Here is a 26,095-nt window from a genome sequence, read left to right as displayed (position 1 = left end):
TAGATATATATATATATATATATATATATATATATATATATTAATACACACAAAACCAAAGAATGGCTGCAGCACTCAAAAAATGGGGTAACAAATAAATGGTAGCTTTAATCCATGTGAAAATACAGATGCTTGAAACGTTGCATCTGTATTTTCACATGGATTAAAGCTATCACTTATTTTTTCACCGCATTTTTTGAGTGCTGCGGCCATTTTTTGCTTTTGTCTGGATTCGTACCTTTGACCAAGGTACTTCGGCCGCTTGCACCAACTGTCATAAATTCCCCATGCATTGCATATATTAAGGAGGATAGATGAAATATATTTATTTTAATTAAATATATATTTTTTATTTATTTATTTAGTTTAAGAAATTGTTATTCAATTTAACATGCATCTATATTTGTCTCATAAATACCACATGTATTGCATGTAATAGGAATGATAGATTTTATAATAAGGCCAATTTTTTCTGACTATACCCTTAGCAGCCCATTCAAATCTTTCTGTTTCTGGACTGGGATAAGAATATCAACCCCAAAGCTCTATGGAAACTAGGAGGCTGATTGATCACATTGCATTTTACTTGGTGCTGCAATTTACAGCAAAACGTGGCACATTGTGCCACATTGTCCGGAGACATAACACATGGAGTGAGGTGTGTCGAAAAGAAAAAAAGTTATAATCATCCCACACCACCTGGCGGTCTTTGCTCACTGCTACTAACTAGTTCCTGTGATGAGTCGCCTCAGCATGAACCACCTGCTCAGCCAATCACTGACTGTGGCGGAACATAACTCTGGCCAATGATTGGCTGAGTGGGCAGTTCCTGCTGCAGGAAGTGGCTGTGGGACACAGGGACCAGGAGGCATTGGAATGACTTTTTAACCGGTCTCCAGCCATATGTAAAATAAATGTATGTCTACAAACAAATAATAGAGACCTAATTCTGATACATCTTGGTCAATATTTTTTATTTGCCGATATCACTTGAAATAACTATTTATGGATTATTGGAAAACTGTCACTCTCTGTGTTCAGGGAGAAATATGTCAGTCACAGGGATCAGGGTGAGGGAAGGCAGATGGGAAGACATCAAGTACATCTCCTTAAACCCAGCAAATTGCATTACCCATGACCCAGAGTATAAGGCAGAAAAGCACCTTAATGGGGCAGCATCCCTGTCACTAGTTTACAATGCTTACATATAGAAAGAGCAGCATTATCGATTCTATCGTGCTGACAAGTTTTACAACATGACCTTAACCCCTTAAGGACCAGGCCATTTTACACCTTAGGACCAGAGCGTTTTTTTGAACATCTGACCACTGTGACTTTAACCTCTTCAGGACATAGGGCGTATGGATACGCCCTGAATCCCGAGTCCTTAAGGACCGAGGGCGTATCCATACGCCCGTGGGAATTCCGGCCCCCACCGCTAGCCGGTTGGGGACCGGAGCCGGATGCCTGCTGAAATCGTTCAGCAGGCATCCCGGCATATCGCCCAGGGGGGTCATTATGCCCCCCCATGTCGGCGATCGCCGCAGATCGCTGGACAATTCAGTACAGCGATCTGCGGCGATTCCGGGTCAATCGGGTCTCCGGTGACCCGGTGACCCGGAATTACTGGCTGTTCGGGGCCGTCTCTGACGGCCCCGAACAGCCAGAGCCTGCAGGGGTGAGGTGGCACTGGTGCCACCTCACGATCGCCCTGATTCGTCGGCCGGATTACCGGCCGACCAATCAGGGCGCCTGCTGCGGGTGTCACTCCCGCACCCGCTCCGCCCCTCTTCCGGAGGACGTGAGCGGGTGCGGGAAGACGACCCCCGGTGCTGGGGACCCCGATCCCCGGCGCCCCTGTTGGGATCGGGGCCCCAGGAGCAGCTGCGGCGGCGGGACTGACCTGCAGCGTCTGGATCGTTGGAGGTGAGTGACAGCCTCCTGCTGTTGCTTAGCAACAGCTCCCAGCATGCAAAAAGGGCATGCTGGGAGCTGTAGTTATGCAACAGCAGGAGGCAGACCACCACAACTCCCAGCATTCCCTTATGGGCATGCTGGGACTTATGGTTTTGCAACAGCTGGAGGCACATTCTTTCTATGGAAAAGTGTACCTTCAGCTGTTGTATAACTACAACTCCCAGCTTGCACAAACAGCTAAAGTGCATGCTGGGAGTTGTAGTGGTGCATCTGCTGGTTGCATAACTACAACTCCCAGCATGCCCGTTGGCTGTCGGTGACTGCTGAGAGTTGTAGTTTTGCAACAGCTGAAGGCACACTGATTGTGAAACTCAGAGTTTTTTTTTACCTAACTCAGTGTTTCACGACCGGTGTGCCTCCAGCTGTTGCAAACTACAACTCTCAGCAGTCACCGTACACCATGCACCGTACATGCTGGGAGTTGTAGTTTTGCAACAGCTGGAGGCACACTGGTTGTGAAACACTGAGTTAGGTCACAAACTCCGTGATACATAACCAGTGTGCCTACAGTTGTTGCAAAACTGCAACTCTCAGCAGTCACCGACAGCCAACGGGCATGCTGGGAGTTGTAGTTATGCAACAGCTGGATGTCCCCCCCCCCAATGTGAACGTACAGGGTACACTCACATGGGCGGAGGCTTACAGTAAGTATCCGGCTGCAAATTTGAGCTGCCGCAAACTTTCTGCTGCAGCTCAAATTGCCAGCGAGAAACTACTGTGAACCCCCGCCCGTGTGACTGTACCCTAAAAACACTACACTACACTAACACAAAAAATAAAATAAAAAGTAAAAAACACTACATAAACACATACCCTACACAGCCCCCCTCCCCTCCCCTATAAAAATGAAAAACGTCTGGTACACCACTGTTTCCAGAACGGAGCCTCCAGCTGTTGCAAAACAACTCCCAGTATTGTCGGACAGCCGTTGACTGTCCAGGCATGCTGGGAGTTTTGCAACAGCTGGAGGCACCCTGTTTGGGAATCACTGGCGTAGAATACCCCTATGTCCACCCCTATGCAATCCCTAATTTAGGCCTCAAATGCGCATGGCGCTCTCACTTTGGAGCCCTGTCGTATTTCAAGGCAAGAGTTTAGGGTCACATATGGGGTATCGCCGTACTCGGGAAAAATTGTGTTACAAATTTTGGGGGGTATTTTCTGCTTTTACCCTTTTTAAAAATGTAAAATTTTTGGGAAAACAAGCATTTTAGGTAAAAAAAAAATAATTTTTTTTACATATGCAAAAGTCGTGAAACACCTGTGGGGTATAAAGGTTCACTTAACCCCTTGTTACGTTCCCCGAGGGGTCTAGTTTCCAAAATGGTATGCCATGTGGGTTTTTTTTGCTATCCTGGCACCATAGGGGCTTCCTAAATGCGGCATGCCCCCAGAGCAAAATTTGCGTTCAAAAAGCCAAATGTGACTCCTTCTCTTCTGAGACCTGTAGTGCGCCAGCAGAGCACTTTTCACCCCCATATGGGGTGTTTTCTGAATCGGGAGAAATTGGGCTTCAAATTTTTAGGGGTATTTTCTGCTATTACCCTTTTTAAAAATAAAATTTTTTGGGGAAAACAAGCATTTTAGGCAAAATTTTTTATTTATTTTTTACATTTGCAAAAGTCGTGAAACACCTGTGGGGTATTAAGGTTCACTTTATCCCATGTTACATTCCCCGAGGGGTCTAGTTTCCAAAATGGTATGCCATGTGGGTTTTTTTTGCTGTTCTGGCACCATAAGGGCTTCCTAAAGGTAACATGCCCCCCAAAAACCATTTCAGAAAAACGTACTCTCCAAAATCCCCTTGTCGCTCCTTCCCTTCTGAGCCCTCTACTGCGCCCGCCGAACACTTTACATAGACATATGAGGTATGTGCTTACTTGAGAGAAATTGGGCTACAAATACAAGTAAAAATTTTGTCCTTTTACCCCTTGTAAAAATTCAAAAATTGGGTCTACAAGAACATGCGAGTGTAAAAAATGAAGATTGTGAATTTTCTCCTTCACTTTGCTGCTATTCGTGTGAAACACCTAAAGGGTTAAAACGCTGACTGAATGTCATTTTGAATACTTTGAGGGGTGTAGTTTTTATAATGGGGTCATTTATGGGGTATTTCTAATATGAAGACCCTTAAAATCCACTTCAAACCTGAACTGGTCCCTGAAAAATACTGAGTTTGAAAATTTTGTGAAAAATCGGAAAATTGCTGCTGACCGTTGAAGCCCTCTGGTGTCTTCCAAAAGTAAAAACTCATCAATTTTATGATGCAAATATAAAGTAGACATATTGTATATGTGAACCAAAAAAAAATGTATTCGTAATATCCATTTTCCTTACAAGCAGAAAGCTTCGAAGTTAGAAAAATGCGAAATTTTCAAATTTTTCATCAAATTTACGGATTTTTCACCAAAAAAGGATGCAAGTATCGATAAAAATTTACCACTATGTTAAAGTAGAATATGTCACGAAAAAACAATCTCGGAATCAGAATGATAACTAAAAGCATTCCAGAGTTATTAATGTTTAAAGTGACAGTGGTCAGATGTGCAAAAAACGCTCCGGTCCTTAAGGCCAAAATGGGCTCCGTCCTGAAGGGGTTAAACATTAATAACTCTGGGATGCTTTAGGTTATCATTCTGATTCTGAGACTGTTTTTTCATGACATATTCTACTTTATTTTGGTGGTAAATTTTCGGTGTTACTTGCATCCTTTTTTAGTGAAAAATCCCAAAATTTCATGAAAATTTAGAAAATTTTGCATTTTTCTAACTTTGTAGCTCTCTACTTGTAAGGAAAATGGATATTCACAATACATTTTATTTTTATTCACAAATACAATATGTCCACTTTATGTTGGCATCATAAAATGGACATATTTTAGCTTTTTGAAAAAATTAGAGGGCTTCAAAGTAAAGAAGCAATTTTCAAAAATTTCATGAAAATTGCTAAATCTGAAGGGACAGATGTTACAGAACTACAACTCCCAGCATGCCTGGGCAGTCTAGACATGCTGAGAGTTTTAGTTTGGCAACATCTGGAGGGCTACTGTTTGGGCACCACTGTAACAGTGGTCTCCAAATTGTGACCCTCCAGATGTTGCAAAACTGCAACTCCCTGCATGCCCAGACAGCCTTTGGCTGTCTGGGCATGCTGGGAGTTGCAGTTTGGCCTTCCTAGTGGTTGCCACAGTAAAGATCACTTTACTTTCACTTTCAATTCCCCCCTCTCCCACAGTAGTTTCCCTACCTGACCCAGGACCCAGCAGTCTCCAGCAACGATCGGGGTCTCCAGGCATCTTCTCCTGCAGGTACCGACCTCCATCTTCTTCCCACGATCCCCTCGACATCCAGGGGTGGGCAGAACGGGGGGTTGCCATGGCAACCCACTGTCCTGCTCTGCCATTGGTCAGAATCAATTCTGACCAATGGCAGGGGATAGGAGGAAATCGCAGCATTGCGACTTCACTCCCACCCTTCAGGATGATCTGGGCTGTCACTGACAGGTCAGATCATCACAATTTTCCGGGTGATCGGGTCACCAGAGACCCGATCAGCCCGGAATAGGATAAAATCGCATGTCTGAATTGACATGCGATTTTCTGTGATCACCGACATGGGGGGGGTCCCAGGACCCCCCTCGGCATTTGCACGGCATTCCTGCTGAAGGATTTCAGCAGGAATGTCGTTCCGATCTCTGCCCGGCACGCGGCAGAGACCGGAGAAACACCAGGTCATTCTGGAATGTCCTTGGTCCTTAAAGCCCAGCGTGCGGGGACGTTCCAGAACGTCCTTGGTCCTTAAGAGGTTAAAGGGGTACTCCCATGGAAAACTTTTATTTTTTTAAATCAACTGGTGCCAGAAAGTTAAACAAATTTGTAAATTTCTTCTATTAAAAAATCTTAATCCTTCCAGTACATTTTAGGGGCTGTATACTACAGATGAAATGCTTTTCTTTTTGGATTTCTCTTCTGTCACGACCACAGTGTTCTCTGCTGACCTCTGCTGTCAATTTTAGGAACTGTCCAGAGCAGAATATGTTTGCTATGGGGGATTTTCTCATGCTCTGGTCAGTTCCTAAAATGGACAGCAGAGGTCATCAGAGAGCACTGTGGTCATGACAGAAGAGAAATCCCAAAAGAAAAACAGTTCCTCTGTAGTATACAGCCCCTAAAAAGTATTGGAAGGACTAAGATGTTTTAATAGAAGTAATTTACAAATCTGTTTAGCTTTCTGGCACCAATTTATTTAAAAAAAATGGGAGTACACCTTTAAAAAGAGAATGCACACTTTGTGAGAATCACTGGAGCACAGACTGGATGAAATATATAGTTTTTCTTTTGTGAAAATAAAATCTGCCCATACAGACTTTCAAGCAGCTGTCAGCCGTGATAAAACATGGCATCAAGAACACAGAAGAAACATCAGAAAGCCATGTTATAGCCATAAACCCTCAGATTCTAATAAATCCCTGTGTGTTCTTGTAAACCCCTCACAGTTCTCAGGTTTAAGAACAATTTGTCTTTTCTTTCTCTATCCAGTTAATAAAAACTCTGCTGAAATCCCTTTTATAAAGCGGGATGAATTGGGGCATAAAGAAAGACTCAATCCAGTAAAATAAGCTAGAAGTTATGAAATAGCCATATAAGTATATATATATATATATATATATATATATATATATCAATGTCATATCAGTAGAACAATTGTTTATGGTAGATTTTAACCATAAAAGTGAATATTGTGTAAATCTGGGCACAAGTAATAATGTAATGTGTATAGCGCCCTAGAACCAAGACCGCAATAATAACAATAATAATAATGTATTGTTTGCACTGTATTGGATATTGATTTTCTCACTTATAGAACAAATGAGAAAAGGAGGATACAGTCCAAGAATGGTTTACTATTCCAACTTTCAAGGCTTGCAAAAGGCATTGGGTATGGCACAGAAATGTTGCATTTGTGAATTAACTAAAATAATATTTTATCTTTGGACAGTATCCTATTGTCAATTTGTCAATATGTCTGCATGTCATTTATCCAACTTGCAAATTTAACACATAGGGGGAGATTTATCAAAACCTGTGCAGAGGAAAAGTCGACCAGTTGCCCATAGCAACCAATCAGATTGCGTCTGTTATCTGATTGGTTGCTATGGGCCACTGGTTAACTTTGCTATCCACATGTTTTCATAAATCTCCCCCATAGTTTGTCATGATGATTCAGAAGTTGTCTCCCCAATTCGTCTCCCCAATTAAAACTTGAGGGGGTACATGGCGGTGAATTATGGACATACAATTTGTCAGGGCCGCCATTAGCAGAATACTGTTGGTAGTGCCTTCAGGGCCCCTACTAAATTAAAAAATAAGTGCCATCCCTAAGTGCCACCAGCTGTGCTTAAAGGGGTAATCTGCCCCTAAACGCGTTATCCCTTATTCAAAGGGGATAACATCTGTGATCTCTGTCTATGACAGCATCACTCTCCCTTCTATAGACATGAATGGAAGGGGCATGGTGTGACGTCATGATCACTAAAGCACCAGGCTTCCATGTCCGTAACGCCGCCTCACCCACCCGGAGATCATGGGAGGTCCCAGCAGTCGAACCCCCTGCGATCACATATTTTATTCCCTATCCTTTGGATCGAGCATAACATGTCTAGGGGCGAAAAAACCCTTTAAACTCACCACAATGGGTCCCTGGGCCCAAATGGTTTCCCTTTGACAAAAAGAACAGACTCCAATGGTTTCACTTTAATAACAAGCAGCTGGCTGTCTAACCTTTCTATGAACGGCCTGCCCACTCTTTTCTCATTATCTCATCCTCCACCTCAATTTTTAGATAACTCCCTATGTAAATTATTGATCTACATATTAAATCACCTGTGGGTTATTAAAATGCCTCTCCTTTTTTCATGTTTGTCTGGTTCTCTACAGAAAAAAATGTATTTAACCCCTTAATGACAATGGACGTACTCCTACGCCCCCGTTTCCGAGTCCTTAAGTACGTAGGAGTACGTCCTGTCCTTTCCCGCCCCCCCGCCGCTAGCCGGAGGGGAGCCGGTGCCCGATGCCTGCTGAAATCGTTCAGTAGGCATCGCGGCATATCGCCCAGGGGGGTCATTATGCCCCCCCATGTCGGCGATGGCCGCAGATCGCTGGACAATTCAGTCCAGCGATCTGCGGCGATTCCGGGTCAATCGGGTCTCCAGTGACCCGGAATTACTGGCTGATCGGGGCCGTCAGAGACGGCCCCGAACAGCCAGAGCCTGCAGGGGTGAGGTGGCACTGGTGCCACCTCACGATCGCCCTGATTCGTCGGCCGGATTACCGGCCCACCAATCAGGGCGCCTGCTGCGGGTTTCACTCCCGCACCCGCTCCGCCCCTCTTCCGGAGGACGTGAGCGGGTGCGGGACGTGCACCCCTGGTGCTGGGGACCCCGATCCCCGGCGTTAATGTTGGGATCGGGGCCCCAGGAGCGACGGCGGCGGGACAGACCTGTGCGGCGATCAAGCAGCAGCAGGAGGTGAGTGACAGCCTCCTGCTGTTGCTTAGCAACAGCTCCCAGCATGCAAAAAGGGCATGCTGGAAGCTGTAGTTATGCAACAGGAGGAGGCAGACCACCACAACTCCCAGCATGCACTTATGGGCATGCTGGGACTTATGGTTTTGCAACAGCTGGAGGCACATTCTTTCTATGAAAAAGTGTACCTTCAGCTGTTGTGTAACTACAACTCCCAGCTTGCACAAACAGCTTAAGTGCATGCTGGGAGTTGTAGTGGTGCATCTGCTGGTTGCATAACTACAACTCCCCAACATGCCCGTTGGCTGTCGGTGACTGCTGAGAGTTGTAGTTTTGCAACAGCTGAAGGCACACTGAGTTAAGTAGCAAACCAGTGTGTCTCCAGCTGTTGCATAACTACAATCCCCAGCATCCCCAGCCAAAGTAGTATGCCTCCCGCTGTTGCATAACTACACCCAGCATGCCCTTCCGCTGTCCGTACATGCTGGGGGTTGTAGCTTTTGCAACAGCTGAAGGCACACTGGTTGCAAAACACTGAGTTTGTTGCCAAACTCGGTGTTTCACAACCTGTGTGTCTCCAGCTGTTGCAAAACTACAACTCCCAGCATGCACTGATAGACCGTACATGCTGGGAGTTGTAGTTTTGCAACAGCTGGATGTCCCCCCCCCCAATGTGAATGTACAAGGGTACACTCACATGGGCGGAGGATTACAGTAAGTATCCGGCTGCAAGTTTGAGCTACAGCAAATTTTCTGCTGCAGCTCAAACTGCCAGCGAGAAACTACTGTGAACCCCCCGCCCGTGCGACTGTACCCTAAAAACACTACACTACACTAACACAAAATAAAATAAAAAGTAAAAAAACACTACATATACACATACCCCTACAATAAAAATGAAAAACGTCTGGTACGCCACCGTTTCCAAAACGGAGCCTTCAGCTGTTGCAAAACTACAACTCCCAGCATGCACTTATAGACCCTACATGCTGGGAGTTGTAGTTTTGCAACAGCTGGATGTTCCCCCCCCCCCCAATGTGAATGTACAGGGTACACTCACATGGGTGGAGGATTACAGTAAGTATCCGGCTGCAAGTTTGAGCTGAGGCAAATTTTCTGCCGCTGCTCAAACTGCCAGCGAGAAACTACTGTGAACCCCCCGCCCGTGCGACTGTACCCTAAAAACACTACACTACCCTACCAAAAAAAATAAAAAGTAAAAAACACTACATATACACATACCCCTACACAGCCCCCCTCCCCTCCCCAATAAAAATGAAAAACGTCTGGTACGCCACTGTTTCCAAAACGGAGCCTCCAGCTGTTGCAAAACAACTACTCCCAGTATTACCAGACAGCCACTGACTGTCCAGGCATGCTGGGACTTTTACAACAGCTGGAGGCACCCTATTTGGGAATCACTGGCGTAGAATACCCCTATGTCCACCCCTATGCAAGTCCCTAATTCAGGCCTCAAATGCGCATGGTGCTCTCACTTTGGAGCCCTGTCTTATTTCAAGGCAACAGTTTAGGGTCACATATGGGGTATCGCCGTACTCGGGAGAAATTGTGTTACAAATTATGGGGGGTATTTTCTGCTATTACCCTTTTTAAAAATCTAAAATTTTTGGGAAACCAACATTTTAGGTAAAATTAGTATTTTTTTTTTTACATATGCAAAAGTTGTGAATCACCTGTGGGGTATTAAGGTTCACATTACCCCTTGTTACGTTCCCCGAGGGGTCTAGTTTCCAAAATGGTATGCCATGTGGGGTTTTTTTGCTTTCCTGGCACCATAGGGGCTTCCTAAATGCGGCATGCCCCAGAGCAAAATTTGCTTTCAAAAAGCCAAATGTGACTCCTCCTCTTTTGAGACCTGTAGTGCGCCAGCAGAGCACTTCTCACCCCCATATGGGGTGTTTTCTGAATCGGGAGAAATTGATCTTCAAATTTTGGGGGGTATTTTCTGCTATTACCCTTTTAAAAAATGTAAAAATTTTGGGAAGCCAAGCATTTTAGGTAAAAAAAATGTTTTTTTTTACATATGCAAAAGTCGTGAAACACCTGTGGGGTATTAAGGTTCACATTACCCCTTGTTACGTTCCACGAGGGGTCTAGTTTCCAAAATGGTATGCCATGTGGTTTTTTTTTGCTGTTCTGGCACCATAGGGGCTTCCCAAATGCGGCATGCCCCCAGAGCAAAATTTGCTTTCAAAAAGTCAAATGTGACTCCTCCTCTTCTGAGACCTGTAGTGCGCCAGCAGAGCACTTCTCACCCCCATATGGGGTGTTTTCTGAATCGGGAGAAATTGGACTTCAAATTTTGGGGGGTATTTTCTGCTATTACCCTTTTTAAAAATGTAAAAATTTTGGGAAACCAAGCATTTTAGATAAAAAAAAAAAAATTTTTTAACATATGCAAAAGTCGTGAAACACCTGTAGGGTATTAGGGTTCACTTTACCCCTTTTTACATTCCGCGAGGGGTCTGGTTTCCAAAATGGTATGCCATGTGGGTTTTTTTTTTGCGGTTCTGGCACCATAGGGGCTTCCTAAATGCGGCATGCCCCCAGAGCAAAATTTGCTTTCAAAAAGCCAAATGTGACTCCTTCTCTTCTGAGACCTGTAGTGCGCCAGCAGAGCACTTTTCACCCCCATATGGGGTGTTTTCTGAATCGGGAGAAATTGGGCTTCAAATTTTGGGGGATCTTTTCTGCTATTATCCTTTTTAAAAATGTTACATTTTTGGGAAACCAAGTATTTTAGGTAAAACATTTTTTGTTTTTTTTACATATGCAAAAGTTGTGAATCACCTGTGGGGTATTAAGGTTCACTTTACCCCTTGTTACGTTCCCTGAGGGGTCTAGTTTCCAAAATGGTATGCCATGTGGTTTTTTTTTTGCTGTCCTGGCACCATAGGGGCTTCCTAAAGGTGACATGCCCCCCAAAAACCATTTGACGCTCCTTCCCTTCTGAGCCCTCTACTGCGCCCGCCGAACAATTAACATAGACATATGAGGTATGTGCTTACTCAAGAGAAATTGGGTTTTAAATACAAGTAAAAATTTTCTCCTTTTTATCCCTTGCAAAAATTCAAAAATTGGGTCTACAAGAACATGCGAGTGTAAAAAATGAAGATTGTGAATTTTCTCCTTCACTTTTCTGCTATTCCTGTGAAACACCTAAAGGGTTAATACACTTTTTGAATGTCATTTTGAATACTTTGGGTGGGGTGTAGTTTTTATGATGGGGTCATTTATGGGGTATTTCTAATATGAAGACCCTTCAAATCCACTTCAAACCTGAACTGGTCCATGAAAAATAGCGAGTTTGAAAGTTTTGTGAAAAATTTCCAAATTGCTGCTGAACTTTGAAGCCCTCTGGTGTCTTCCAAAAGTAAAAACTCATAAATTTTATGATGCAAACATAAAGTAGACATATTGTATATGTGAACCCAAAAATGTTTTATTTTGAATATCCATTTTCCTTACAAGCAGAGAGCTTCAAAGTTAGAAAAATGCAAAATTTTCTTTTTTTTCATCAAATTTGGGGATTTTTCACCAAGAAAGGATGCAAGTTACCATAAAATTTTACCACTAAGTTAAAGTAGAATATGTCACGAAAAAACAATCTCGAAATCAGAATGATAACTAAAAGCATCCCAGAGTTATTAATGTTTAAAGTGACAGTGGTCAGAATTGCAAAAAACGCTCTGGTCCTTAAGGTGTAAAATGGCCTGGTCCTTAAGGGGTTAAAAAAAAAAAAAGAATAAAAGAGAAATGCTAAAAAAACAGATTCTAAATTTGAAGAACAGACAACATACATCTGCTTTTATGCAGATAAATCTAAAAATGTGTCTACTTTTGCCAATTTTTTGGACAGATCCAGCAAACTGAAAAACTAATACTATGTTGGATGCACAACATGTGACCTTTGGCTTTTGTGACTTGAGCATTCTACTGTTTTGACATTAGAAGGAGAAAATGCCAGCGTGGAATATGCAGAAAGTCCCATTTATTGAATAAAATCAAGAACACAGGTCAGGGGAAAGACATGATGACCCGTTTCAGACGTAAGCTACCCTTAGTCAATATCATATGACTAAGGGTGGCTTACGCCTGAAACTCGTCATCATGTCTTTCCCCTGACCTGTGTTCTTGATTTTATTCAATAAATGGGACTTTCTGCATATTCCACGCTGGCATTTTCTCTTTCACTTTGAGCTTTGATGTTGCCGTGCACCTGCCGTGCCGTGGACAGGACGCACAGCTGGTGAGCTGATTTACTCATCTCTTTACTGTCTTTGGTATTAGTACTGGGAGCTATCCTGGTTTGATCCAGCCTGTCTGACATAGCTTTGTTGCTCCATCTGTCTGTTTGTCTGTTTGCTGTATTATGTTCCCTGGTTTGTGATTTCCTTAACCCTTTGTGTCCTTAACTGTCTACCTGACCTCCGTACAGTGCAATTTATTGAGTTAAACCTTGTTAAGCCCCTGCACTTATTGATTATAGGGACCGCCGTCCAGTTGAGGATCAGTTACTTAGGGAAGACGCTCAAGTAGTGGCTGTAGGTGAGCTCAGGGCTACACATATCCCTGCCCTATATGACATCTCCTGTGGAAAATAATAAGTTATAATCGTGAAACAACCCCTTTAAGGAACACCTTACTAGTTCATAATTTCATTGGCTGGGTATGTAAACTGCAGATTTGCTGATAATTTTTAATAAATTATAAACTTCCAGATTATTCTAGTTTAGCTTGTCTAGGTTTTGTTTTCCCACACATATTGCAGCTGCATTAACCTGAGCCATCTTATTAAATAATGCTGCCCAGATTGTTTGACATTGCTGGTCAGTCATTCTATCTTGTGTCCAGGTCCAGTTTTTGTCTTTTCATGGCAAGTTGCATCTGTTATTTGCAGATGGCAGTTTTACGTGCTTCATGAAAAAGATTGGAGTACATTAAGTCTTTTTAGTTGCCAAGTTGCACATGATGTGAGTAACACTTTTAATAGAACATAACTGCAGAATTGTATAGCGCTAGCACAGATGTTTCGTTTGTAACTGCATCCTGTATATTTCCAGGCTGCAATCCAATGGCTGAAGACTATAAACAGAAACCTTTAATGACATTTCCAGGGACACCAAGATAAAAACAAAGCACTTATTCCGTTTTCAAGTGAGCCTGATCAAAAGGACAGACCCATTAGGCATCACAGCATGTTGGTAAGAAATGACTTGAGTGGATAGAGGAAGCGCTGGAGGAAAGCATATGGTCATTCTGGTAAAAGGAAATGTATCGTAGAAATTGCAATGTCATAGATAGATAGATAGATAGATAGATAGATAGATAGATAGATAAAGGAAATATATGCAGCACACCAATATCCAAAATAAGTGCATAATAGGTTTACAATACATATATATATATAGTGTGGATCAACACATACATCAATACTGAACACTGTAAAATATTATTTAGTGACAGTGCTCATGTGTATGCAATAAAAAAAAATACAATTGCTTCTACGGTTATGATGCCAATAGTAGACAACCATTCTTGTGTTGAGGAAAGCCAGCGTCCGCAAGTCCGGAACTCAGTGACTTCCAGCATCATAAACAACTTCCAGCATCATAAACAAGCATCCTCTGTAACCATAGTATCAGAGCAAGACAATCTGTAATGTGATTCAGCACTGTAATGCGCATGTCCGTATCATTCAGCGCTGTAGTGCGCATGACACTAGCGCTCAGCTAGTTTTTTTTCCCCAATAGATTTTATGATTGGTTCCAGTTAGAACTTGACCTTATTCAGTTTGTACTGGACAAGACTAAAACTAAAAATCTGGTTCTCACAGCATAAATCTAGTGATGTTGTCAAAAATGTACCATCTATAGCACCTACTGAGGCTACTAAGTTTGCATTTAATGATTTTGACTTACAGGTACCTAGGGATTTCCAACCAATTGTAGAATCACATACGTTACAACTTTTGCTGAATGCATTAAAAGGGAACTATCACATATTAAATAACAACAGGTGCGGCTCAAACACCCCAATCTCACACACGGGGAAATTGTAGTGATGCAGGATCTTGTCCATGACCACAACCTCATACTAAATCCAGCCAATAAGGGTGGTGGGGTTGGGGTCATGGACAGGAGCACATATTTGAAGGAAGCATACAGACAGCTTAATGATACACAAGTGTACAAAATATTGCTAAAATATCCTAGACCGTTTTATACACACTCTAAATCACATCTGCGGGACACCAGTGATTTTTTTTAATTTAAATTATCTTCTAATGTACTAATTGCTAGTTTTGACATTGTGAGTAGTGTTGAGCACGAATATTCGTAATGCGACTTTTTATCGTGAATATCGGCACTTTGCGATTTTGCGAATATTTAGAATATAGTGCAATATATATTCGTAATGATGAATATTAGTTTTTTTGTGTTTTTTTCATATGCAAATTTTTATGCTAATTTCCCATGCTAATTTTCGCATGGAAAAAAAAGAACGAACATAGCAAATATGTGAATTTCGCGAACATAGGATGAATAATTGTCAATATATTCGCAAAATATCGCGAATTCGAATATGGCCCCTGCCGCTCATCACTAATTGTAAGCTTATATACCTCAATTCAACATGAACAAGGAACAAAGGCCATAAAAAAAGCTCTGGTTAATGCCAATTCATTCTTGAATTAATTCTGTTTGTGCTACAAAACAATTATTTCATGTTCGATGACAAATATTACATTCAGCTGCGTAGTAACGCCATGGGCAGCAACATGGCGCCCACATATGCTAATATTGTCATGGTGGACTTTGAAGAAAGTTATGTCTATGTATCCCACCACTCCAGGAAAATCCTGGGGTGGTGGCATTACATAGCTGACATCTTTCTAATTTAGGAAGGTACGGGCAGCGAATTATTGGAATTCCAAACCTACCTTAATGGAATCGATGAGGATCTACAATTCACACTTACATACTCGGACCATAAAGTGGAATTTCTGGATACAGATGTAGCAATTGTAGGTGACAAGTTATCCACTGACCTTTTTTGTAAACAAACTGATTGTAACAGACTGTTGAGATTTAATTCTTGTCATCCTAGGTCTATGGGGGAAACATTACCCTAGGGTTAATTTTTACGAGCAAGCAGGATTCCAATGACAAGCTTGATAGGGCCATACAGAAAATGGCCTCCCAATTTATTGTCAGGGGTTACCCCCTTCCCTAGTTGAGAAACAGAAATGCAGATTATATGAGGAACGACAAGTGCTGAGAGTACATAGGGCCAAAAGGGATCAATCAAAACGCATTCCATTTATCACCACCTACAATGAGGTATCAGGAGCATTGATTTATTGATTTATGATTTAAATTTGTTGAAACCGAATGGGCTCAATGTTGAATTCATAGTATTTCACAAAATGACGTCCTGATTGTTTGGTATAGCCCTAGATGGAGACAGTGCCCAAGAATTGATATGATTGATCAAGTGATATTAATATTAATTAATTTGAAAAATTGTTTACTAATTGTTATTTCTATTATTTTTCAGATTATTCTGCTGATCTGGTCAAGATGCCTCTAAACAGAAACAACCAGAGCCACATTTTTGATCCGCATGTTATTAACATATATGCCAAATTTTCCCCTTTTCTCCTTTTTTTGCTATTTGTGTTTTTAGTGAGCAGAGTATGATGTACCAACATACAAATAGCGCCAATTTATACCAATCTCTAGATCATCTTAATTATTACGATTAATACTACTGCATTATAATACCATTTCTAATTAATGTTATATCATACACTATGTGACGTAGTGCTCTTAGTCATTTTCTATTGACCCTGTGCTGTATACTCCAGGTTGATTGTGCTCTTTCATGTGTCTGGGAGCCTCTAGGACACTTCTCCCACCAAGCAAGGGAACATAGGGATTTTTCCAGTGAGGTAATGGTGGGTATTCCATCACCTATCACTGGCAGTTGTGACAGACAGAGTCTGTATGGTTTCTGGTCTTTCACACCCTAGAATGCCCTCAAAATGAGGAGAATACTATGTCTTGGCCCCATATGTGCTGTATATTGAGTGATTGTGGGGTTGGCGATGCAAGGGTTATGTTTTTGTCCACTCTGAGTATGATTTCATTTTTTTGCTATTCCCTTGCCTGTCTGTATTAGCCAGACAGAAAGATGGCGCTCATAGGAATACTGATACTCAGCTGTCATGCCCTGAGCGCTAGTGTCATGTGCACTACAGTGCTGAATGATACGGACACTACAGCGCTGAATCGCGTCACAGATAGTCTTGCCCTAATACTATGGTTACGTAGGATTCTTGTGTATGATTGGTTACAGCTCCCCTGCACCTGGAAGTTGCTCTCTGCGACTGAGTTCCGGACTTGCGGACGCTGGCGTTCTTCAACATGAGGATGGTAGCCTACTATTGGCCTCATAACCGGTAAAGCAATATTTTTTTTAATTTTTTTATTGCATACACATGGGCACTGTCACTCATATGATATACCACAGATCAAATAATATTTTACAGTGATCAGTATTGATGTATGTGTTGATCCGCAATATATATGTGTTGTACACCTATTATGCACTTATTTTGTATATTTTGCACATTTAGAATGTATGTATTACATTATATTTATATTATTATGCAAATTTTATGATGCCACTAATTATGCTAAGTTTGATTATGTCACTGATTGGGGATGTGTATTTAAACCCCTCTGTTTCACTGGTAATCACTTGAAAATGCGAGATCACCAAAACGTTGTCTGCTGCATCATGGAAACAAAACACTGCATTTTGACTGAGGGATATTGGTGTGCTGCATATATTTCCTTTGTTTGAGGCGAACCGGAGCACGGAGGCTCTAAGTGCCTGCATCCATTTACAAGTTTTAAAGTGGTTATCCACCATAAGGTGATTTTAGTATGTACCTGGCAGACAGTAATGGACCTGCTTAGGAAGGATCTGCACTTGTCTTGGGGCTAAATGGCTATGTTGTGAGATTACCATAACATTGTGGCTAGCTTTTTGTGAACTGGTATTTCCTGTTTGAGTTTTCTTTTTTTGACTACAAATCCCACAATTCCATTTTCCTCCCTCCCACACATCAGCCACCCCACCAATTGAAACATAAATGAGCTGCATCCATTCAAAGACCCGTGGTTTTCAATCAGGGTACCTACAGCTGTTGCATTAGTTGCAGATTGAACTCTCTCCCACCAAGCAATCGCTCCACCCATTGAAGCAGACAGGCTCCCTATCATCAGCTGACTAGTGAGTCAGGTCTCGGCCGCATTGCAACCTGGGAAAAATGACAACAGTCATTTTATATGCTGGTAAAAATAAATATTGGGGTGAAAATCACTGAAGAATTGTGAGAAAACCGTCACACACAGGTACAGACACTATATTATAAACAAACAATTACATTGACGTGATCTAAGGTGATGCAAGGTGCTCAACCTCAAGTGCAGTTGTGCACCTACGTTGGAGTGGAGGACCTGCACCTATGGATCACAATATATATTATAAACAACCCTAACTTTACAGCCCCTGTGGCATAGTCCAATAAAAAAAAATCCTGGAATACCCCTTTAATTATTGTCTGGATGTGCTTCTTATATTTGGACTAGATAAATAGGTAGATACATAGATAGATAGATAGATAGATTACAACTTTTAGTTGATTCATTCTTTTAATCAATGGTCTGAAAATTATGGCTCCCCAACTGTTGTACAATTGTAGTTTACAATAAAAAGTATATAACTGGGCAGCTCATAACAAAAATAGACAAGGTTAACAAAAAAAAAACAAAAAACACATATATCCCAAAAAAGTGTCAGTCCTCAGTCTACAAATAGATCTGTAGAACTGGTGCACAATGGATAGTGAATTAAACCAATAATATTAAAAAAAAATGATGAAACTAATTTATTAATAAAAATAATAAAAACAGGACAACATTATATGAAAAATACATTTATTATACAAAAGATATTTTATACAAAAGATAGACTGACCACAGGGCCCTTGTGGCTGGACTAATCAAATTGATATCAACCCTGGATCAAATAAAAGACTATTAACCCCAACCCCCCCCCCCCCAGCCACCTCAGCCAATCTTCAAACAATGATTTCTTAGAAACATTGCAGCATTTAGGGTAGGGTCAAGGGTAGCATTTGATGCATGCGTATTTAATGTATACAGTGATCTCTCAACTTACAATGGCCTCAACATACAATAGTTTCAACATACAATGGTTTTTTCTGGACCATTGTAAGTTGAAACCAGGCTCAACATACAATGCTACAGACAGTCCATAGTTTCCATAGAGTTCCATAGAGTTCTGGTCTCGACATACAATGGTTTCAACATACAATGGTCGTCCTGGAACCGATTAATATTGTAACTTGAGGGACCACTGTATTCTTATTTCAGTGCTAGCAAAGTCTGTGGGAGTAATAATAGACACCAATAGATTTTGCTAGCACTGAAATACGCATATGTATCAAATACACAGTGTATACGCAACATGTGACCCTACCTTTAGGAGTAAATCATATCTGGCTGTAATAAGGAAGCTTGTGTCAGATTCATGCTACCCGTGGATCAGTCAGGATGAAACACCTGACAGGGTCCCTTTACAGCAACTTGTCTTATTAGTAATTTAAAATGATAAAAGAATGTAATACTGTAATAGAATTGTTACGCCGAGCGCTCCGGGTCCCCGCTCCTCCCCGGAGCGCTCGCTTCTCTCTCGCTACCGCAGCGCTCCGGGCAGCTCCACTGACCCGGTGCGCTGCGATACCGTCTCCAGCCGGGATGCGATTCGCGATGCGGGTAGCGCCCGCTCGCGATGCGCATCCCGGCTCCCGTACCTGACTCGCTCTCCGTCTGTCCTGTCCCGGCGCGCGCGGCCCCGCTCCCTAGGGCGCGCGCGCGCCGGGTCTCTGCGATTTAAAGGGCCACTGCGCCGCTGATTGGCGCAGTGGTTCCAATTAGTGTGTTCACCTGTGCACTCCCTATTTATACCTCACTTCCCCTTCACTCCCTCGCCGGATCTTGTTGCCATTGTGCCAGTGAAAGCGTTTCCTTGTGTGTTCCTAGCCTGTGTTCCAGACCTCCTGCCGTTGCCCCCGACTACGATCCTTGCTGCCTGCCCCGACCTTCTGCTACGTCCGACCTTGCTTCTGTCTACTCCCTTGTACCGCGCCTATCTTCAGCAGTCAGAGAGGTTGAGCCGTTGCTAGTGGATACGACCTGGTCACTACCGCCGCAGCAAGACCATCCCGCTTTGCGGCGGGCTCTGGTGAAAACCAGTAGTGACTTAGAACCGATCCACTAGCACGGTCCACGCCAATCCCTCTCTGGCACAGAGGATCCACTACCTGCCAGCCGGCATCGTGACAAGAATCTCTAGTCTTAGCAAATTCCACCCTTAGCATTCCCATTGTTTTATTATATACAGTATATGAAAAAGTTTATACAAATCACATCATAGCAATTAGAAATAATAACAATAATACTAACAATACTTGTGATAAAAAAAAATATAGTACTTACACAATATAGTACTTACACAAAAAAAGAAAGTGGAGGAAAATTAGAGATGAGCGAACTTACAGTAAATTCGATTCGTCACGAACTTCTCGGCTCGGCAGTTGATACTTTTCCTGCATAAATTAGTTTAGCCTTCAGGTGCTCCGGTGGGCTGGAAAAGGTGGATACATTCCTAGGAAAGAGTCTCCTAGGACTGTATCCACCTTTTCCAGCCCACCGGAGCACCTGAAAGCTGAACTAATTTATGCAGAAAAAGATCGTGACGAATTTACTGTAAGTTCGCTCATCTCTAATGAAAATCTACCCTCAGTAGAAATATGACATAATACCTGACATTTAACTGTCTTACAATGTCACAATGCACATTTATGGTGCAGGGAAACAGCTGTATTGCTAAAGTCAGTAGGCTAGCAAGTTCACATAAAAGCCTTAGAGCTAAAATGTATGAATGTGTGCTAAAGTAAAACAATAATGGTTCTAACCTCCAACGTTTTATTGTTGTATTTTTGTGGATTCTCCTACTAAGGAAGAATCACAGAAGCATATGATGTATGAATCACATCATTTATTATATTGTAAACATGCTACAGAAAAAAACCACCAAAAACGCAGGTAATAAAATGCATTATTCAAAAAAAAAATCCATTAAAAAGTGCATTAGCTGCAAATAAAATGTACCACTAAAAAGTAAATAATTAACCTGTCCAGCCAGTGTTTCCCAACCTGTGTGTCTCCTGCTGTTGCAAAACTATAACTCCCAGCATACACTGACAGACCATGCATGCTGGGAGTTGTAGTCTTGCAACAGCTGGAGGCACACGGGTAGGGAAACACTGAGTTAGGAAACAAGACAGTGGTGCAGAAACACTGCGGTAGTCTGTTACCTAACTCAGTGGTTCCCAATCCCAACCAGTGTGCCTCCAACTGTTGCATAACTACAACTCCCAGTATGCATGGTCTGTCAGTGCATGCTGAGAGTTGTAGTTTTGCCCCCCCCCCCAATGTGAATGTACAGGCTACATTCACACGGGTGGGGGTTTATAACAAGTTTTCCGCTTCAAGTTTGAGATGCGGCACATTTTCCGCCGCAGCGGGAAACACACTGTAAACCCCCGCCCGTGTGAATGCACCCTAAAAACACTACACTAGCCCAAAATATAGAGTAAAACACTACATATACACTACACCCTACACCCCCCTCCCCCCCAATAAAAATTAAAAACATCTTGTACATCAGTTTTTCCAAAACGGAGCCTCCAGCTGTTGCAAAATAACAACTCACAGTATTGCCGGACAGCCATTAACTGTCCAGGCATGTTGGGAGTTTTGTAACAGCTGGGGGCACCCTGTTTGGGGAAAACTGACGTACAGTATTTTTGGTGGGGGAGGAAAGTGTGACGCTTGAATCCGGGTACACCCCTATGAATATCCCAAATTTAAGCCTCAAATGCGCATGGCGCTCTCTCATTCTCATTCAAGGTAACAGTTTAGGGCCACACATGTCCATACTCGGGAGAAATTGTGCTACAAATTTTTGGTGGCTTTTTCTCCTTTTACCCCTTATGAAAAGGTAAAGTTGGGGTCTACACCAGCATGTTAGTGTGATTTTTTTTTTTACACTTAACATGCTGGTGTTGCCCCACACTTTTCATTTTCATAAGAGGTAAAAGGAAATAAAGACCCCCAAAATTTGTAACACACTTTCTCCCAAGTACGGAAATAACCCTAATGTGGGCGTAAAATTCTCTGCCGATGCACAACAAGGCTCAGGAGTGAGAGCGCACTATGTACATTTGAGGCTTAAACTGGTGATTTGCACAGGGGTGGCTACTGGTTACAGCGATTCTGACATAAACGCAAAAAAATAAACACCCACATGTGACCCCATTTCGGAAACTACCCCATCACGGAACGTAACAAGGGGTACAGTGAGCATTTACGCCCCACAGGTGTCTGACAGATTTTTGGAACAGTGGTCCCTGAAAATGAAAAATGTAATTCACTGTAATAAAGATCTGTCAAACGCCAGTGGGGTGTAAATGTTCACTGAACCCTTTTTAAGTTCCTTGAGGGGTGTAGTTTCCTAAATAGTATGCCATGTGGGGTGTTTTTCGCCGTTCTGACACCATGGGGCTTCCTAAATGAGACATGCCCCCCAAAAACCATTTCAGCAAAATTCGCTTTCCAAAAGCCCAATGTCATTCCTTCCCTTCTGAGCCCTCTATTGCACCCACAGATCACTTTATATCCATATATGAGGTATTTTCTTACTCAAGAGAAATGGGGTTTCAAATTTTGGGGGACATTTTCACCTATTACCCCTTGATAAAATGAAATATTTGGGGTAACATTAGCATTTTAGTAAAGTCGTCAAACACCTGTGGGGTGTTAAGGCTCACTGTACCCCTTGTTATGTTCCTTGAGGGGTGTAGTTTACCAAATAGGATGCCATGTGGGGAGTTTTTCGCTGTTCTGGCACCATAGGGGCTTCTTAAATGTCACATGCCCTGCAAAAACCATTTCAGCTAAATTCTCTCTCCAAAATCCCATTGTCGCTCCTTCTCTTCTGAGCCCTCTAGAGCACCCACAAAGCACTTTACATCCACATATGAGGTATTCGGTGGGCTTTTTCTCCTTTTACCCCTTGTAAAATAAAAAATATGGGTCTACAAGAACATGTTAGTGTAAAAAATGCAGATTTAGATTTTTCTCCTCTACATTGCTCCTATTCTTGTGAAACACCTAAAGGGTTAACAAACTTTCTGAATGTCATTTTGAATACTTTGAGGGGTGCAGTTTCTATAATGGGGTCATTTCTGGGGTATTTCTCACAGAAAGGCCCCTGAAATCCATTGGTCCCTGAAAAATTCAGATTTTGAAATTTTCGTAAAAATTTTGAAAATTGCTGCTATACTTTGAAGCCCTCTAATGTCTTTAAAAAGTAAAAACCTGTCAACTTTATGATGTCAACATAAAGAAGACATATTGTATTTGTGAATCAGTATATAATTTATTTTAAATATCCATTTTCCTTACAAGCAGAGAGTTTCAAAGTTAGAAAAATGCACAATTTTCTAAATTTTCATGAAATTTGGGGATTTTTCACCAAAAAAGATGAAAATAACGACAAAAATTTACCACTATGTTAAAGTAGAATATGTCACGAAAAAAATATCTCGGAATCAGAATGAAAGGTAAAAACATCCCAGAGTTATTAATGCTTAAACTGACAGTGGTCAGATGTGCAAAAAAGGGCTGCGTCCTTAAAGGACAACTGCAGCGGCATAACACTTATAAGTGTTTGATCGCGGGGGGTCCGACCGCTGGGATCCCCCCGACCTCCCTGGTGAGCACTAAGGCACGTATCGTCGACCTAGTATTTACCGTATTTATCGGGGTATACCACGCACCGGCCTATAACACGCACCCTCATTTTACCATGGATATTTGGGTAAAAAAATGTTTTTTACCCAAATATCCATGGTAAAATGAGGGTGCGTGTGTGCGCGTGTATACCCCGATACATCTCCAGGAAAGGCAGGGGGAGAGAGGCCGTCGCTGCCCGCTTCTCTCCCCCTGCCTTTCCTGGGGTCTAGAGCCCTGCTGCCGGCCCTTCTCTCCCCCCTGGTTACCGGCGCCGCTGCCCATTCTGTCCCCCTGACTATCGGTGCCGGCGCCCCATTGCCGGCGCCGACAGCCAGGGGGAGAGAAGGGGCAGCGGCACCCATTACCGGCGCTGCTGCCCCGTTGCCTCCCCCCATGCCCGGTGGCATAATTACCTGAGTCGGGTCCGTGCTGCTCCAGGCTTCCGGCGTGCGTCCCCTGTGTTGATGCTATGCACGGCACGGCGCACTGACGTCATGCGCCGCGCCGTTCAGCGCATAGCAACGACGCCGGGGACGCACGCCGGAGGCCTGGAGCAGCGCGGACCCGACCCAGGTAATTATGCCACCGGGGATGGGGGGAGGCAACGGGGCAGCGGCGCCGGCAATGGGCGCCGCTGCCCCTTCTCTCCCCCTGGCTGTCGGCGCCGCTTCTCTCCCCCGGGCTATCGGCACTGGCAATGGGGCACCGATAGTCAGAGGGACAGAACGGGCAGCGGCGCCGATAGCTAGGGGGAGAGAAGGGCCGACAGCAGCGCTCTAGACCCCAGGAAAGGCAGGGGGAGAGAAGCGGGCAGCGACGGCCTCTCTCCCCATGCGTTTCCTGGGGGTGTATCGGCGTATAACACGCACACAGACTTTAGGCTACAAATTTTAGCCTAAAAAGTGCGTGTTATACGCCGATAAATACGGTATTTTAATATGTTGCAATATTTGTGGCAGTTTTTTGTGCCAAAAACACATGTGCATGTAAAAGGAGTGAAAAATATAAAGGAAGAACGTAGACTTAGTATACTTATACTAAAAAAGCTAAATATAAAGGGAATAGGAAATAATGGGAATAATAATGTAATGGAAAACATAAAGGAAGGACTTATACTTCTCCTTAGTCATGAATCCACTTCTGACTTTGGCTCAAGAATTGCAGTGGCAGTTTTCCCCCCCAAAAAAACACCAGAAAAAAACCTGTGTGGAATCCGCCGTTGAAGGACCACTGTATGGTGCCTTTACATGTGCCTGCTCGGAGCGGCAATACTCGAGCAGACACGCTGAAGCGATGTGCAAGTTGCCTCGCATGTGCGGTGCACTCACACACTTCGTGGCCGCTCCCCCTGCTCCATGAGCTTGGCCGAGAGCTGCCGCGATGTGTAAGAATACTGCGCATGTGCACGGCAACTCACACTTTGCAGTTTGTCTGCTCGTGGAGGCGTATTGCCGCTCCGAGCAGGCACATGTAAAGGCACCATACAGCGGACATTCAGTGGTGGATCCGCAGCGTAAAATACGCTGGGGATCCACTCGTGTGAAAGTACCCTTAGAGTACGTTAACACAGAAGGATTTTCTGCAGGGTGTATGCAGCGGATTTTGCTACCATTGTCTCCAATGATTTTTTGCAGAAAATACATTGTGGAATATCTGCAGGAAATGTCCCCTTAGGGTAGGGTGACACTATTTTGCTGCATATTTGCTGCTGCATATTTTCATGTCCATTGAAGTCAATGGGGGATATTTGTCAAAGGATTTAGACAGTTTTTTCCTGTCTAAATTTGTCGCACAAAAGTCGCAGTCTAACTATGTGCAACTTTTTTGCGACTTTTGCTCTAGAGGATTTTTAGAACATGATGCATTCTAGTCTATTTTAGACAGAAATGCATTGGAAAATGCATTGGTGCTGAATTTATCAAAAGCAACTTTTCTGTGACAATTAGCATGTTGGAGCATGTTTAAATACAGTCTAAAGCATGGATCCTGAAGTCAGTGCGCAGAATTTATCAAGAGCCGTGCGCCTTTTGATAAATTAGGCGCACAATAGACCGGCCTAACCCTCTGTAGGTTGGTCTATATTGATGCGGGACATAGACAGCTTTGATAAATATCCCCCAATGTGAAGGAAAATAAGCTGCAAAATATACGGCAAAATACTGCACATGTGAACCTGCCCATAGGATTATGCAGCATATTTTTCACTGCCCAGAGTAAGCATGCGCACAGGGCTCCCCGGTGGCAGCCCTATGTGTGCAGTAAGGTTTTGAAGTGGGCCCACACGCCAGCATTACTGTGATGCACGGCTCCACCTCCAAACCTCACTGGAAACACAGGGCTGCCCCTGGGGAGCCCTTTGTGTATGCTGATCAGAGAATATGCAGCATATTTCCTGCTGTGCAAGACCGTACCCTTAAGAACACATGTGTATTTTGTAGCAGACTTTTCTGCGTCTTTCTTGCAGTACATTTTGCTACCTATTGGAGTCAAAATACCTACATATGGCTTCCTTCAGATTCTTTTTGCCACTTTTTTGTGGTCTGAAAAAATTGTCACAAAAAAAACACCCCTTCCTATTTTTGCCTTCATGAGGTGATTTTTTTTTTCTTCCCCCCAAA

The 26,095-nt window shown here is 43.0% G+C and overlaps 1 protein-coding gene and 1 long non-coding RNA gene across 4 annotated transcripts in view; one reads left to right on the top strand and one right to left on the bottom strand.

Annotated features, from left to right (window-relative positions):
* Window positions 1-26,095, bottom strand: part of TSPEAR (thrombospondin type laminin G domain and EAR repeats) — a 171,289-nt gene that overhangs the window by 127,582 nt on the left and 17,612 nt on the right. Inside the window, exon 1 of one of the 3 annotated variants that reach the window (XM_056535838.1) lies at window positions 5,224-5,303. The exons of 1 other annotated variant lie outside the window; for it this stretch is intronic. In XM_056535838.1, coding sequence (XP_056391813.1) covers window positions 5,224-5,272 — 49 coding nt within the window. In that variant the 5' untranslated portion in view covers window positions 5,273-5,303. Of the gene's footprint in view, window positions 1-5,223; window positions 5,304-26,095 lie in introns of those variants that run through there. One more of the 3 variants, XM_056535839.1, reaches the window with a different exon arrangement.
* On the top strand, window positions 827-16,296 carry LOC130284907 (uncharacterized). Its single transcript, XR_008847186.1, has 4 exons — window positions 827-916; window positions 6,840-6,914; window positions 13,584-13,724; window positions 16,081-16,296. It is a non-coding gene; the product is annotated as an uncharacterized LOC130284907 (long non-coding RNA).

The sequence above is a fragment of the Hyla sarda genome, chromosome 8 (genome assembly GCF_029499605.1).
Source record: "Hyla sarda isolate aHylSar1 chromosome 8, aHylSar1.hap1, whole genome shotgun sequence".
Taxonomy (NCBI): domain Eukaryota; kingdom Metazoa; phylum Chordata; class Amphibia; order Anura; family Hylidae; genus Hyla; species Hyla sarda.
Note: the sequence above shows the minus strand (reverse complement) of the source record. Positions and strands in the feature narration are given on the sequence as shown.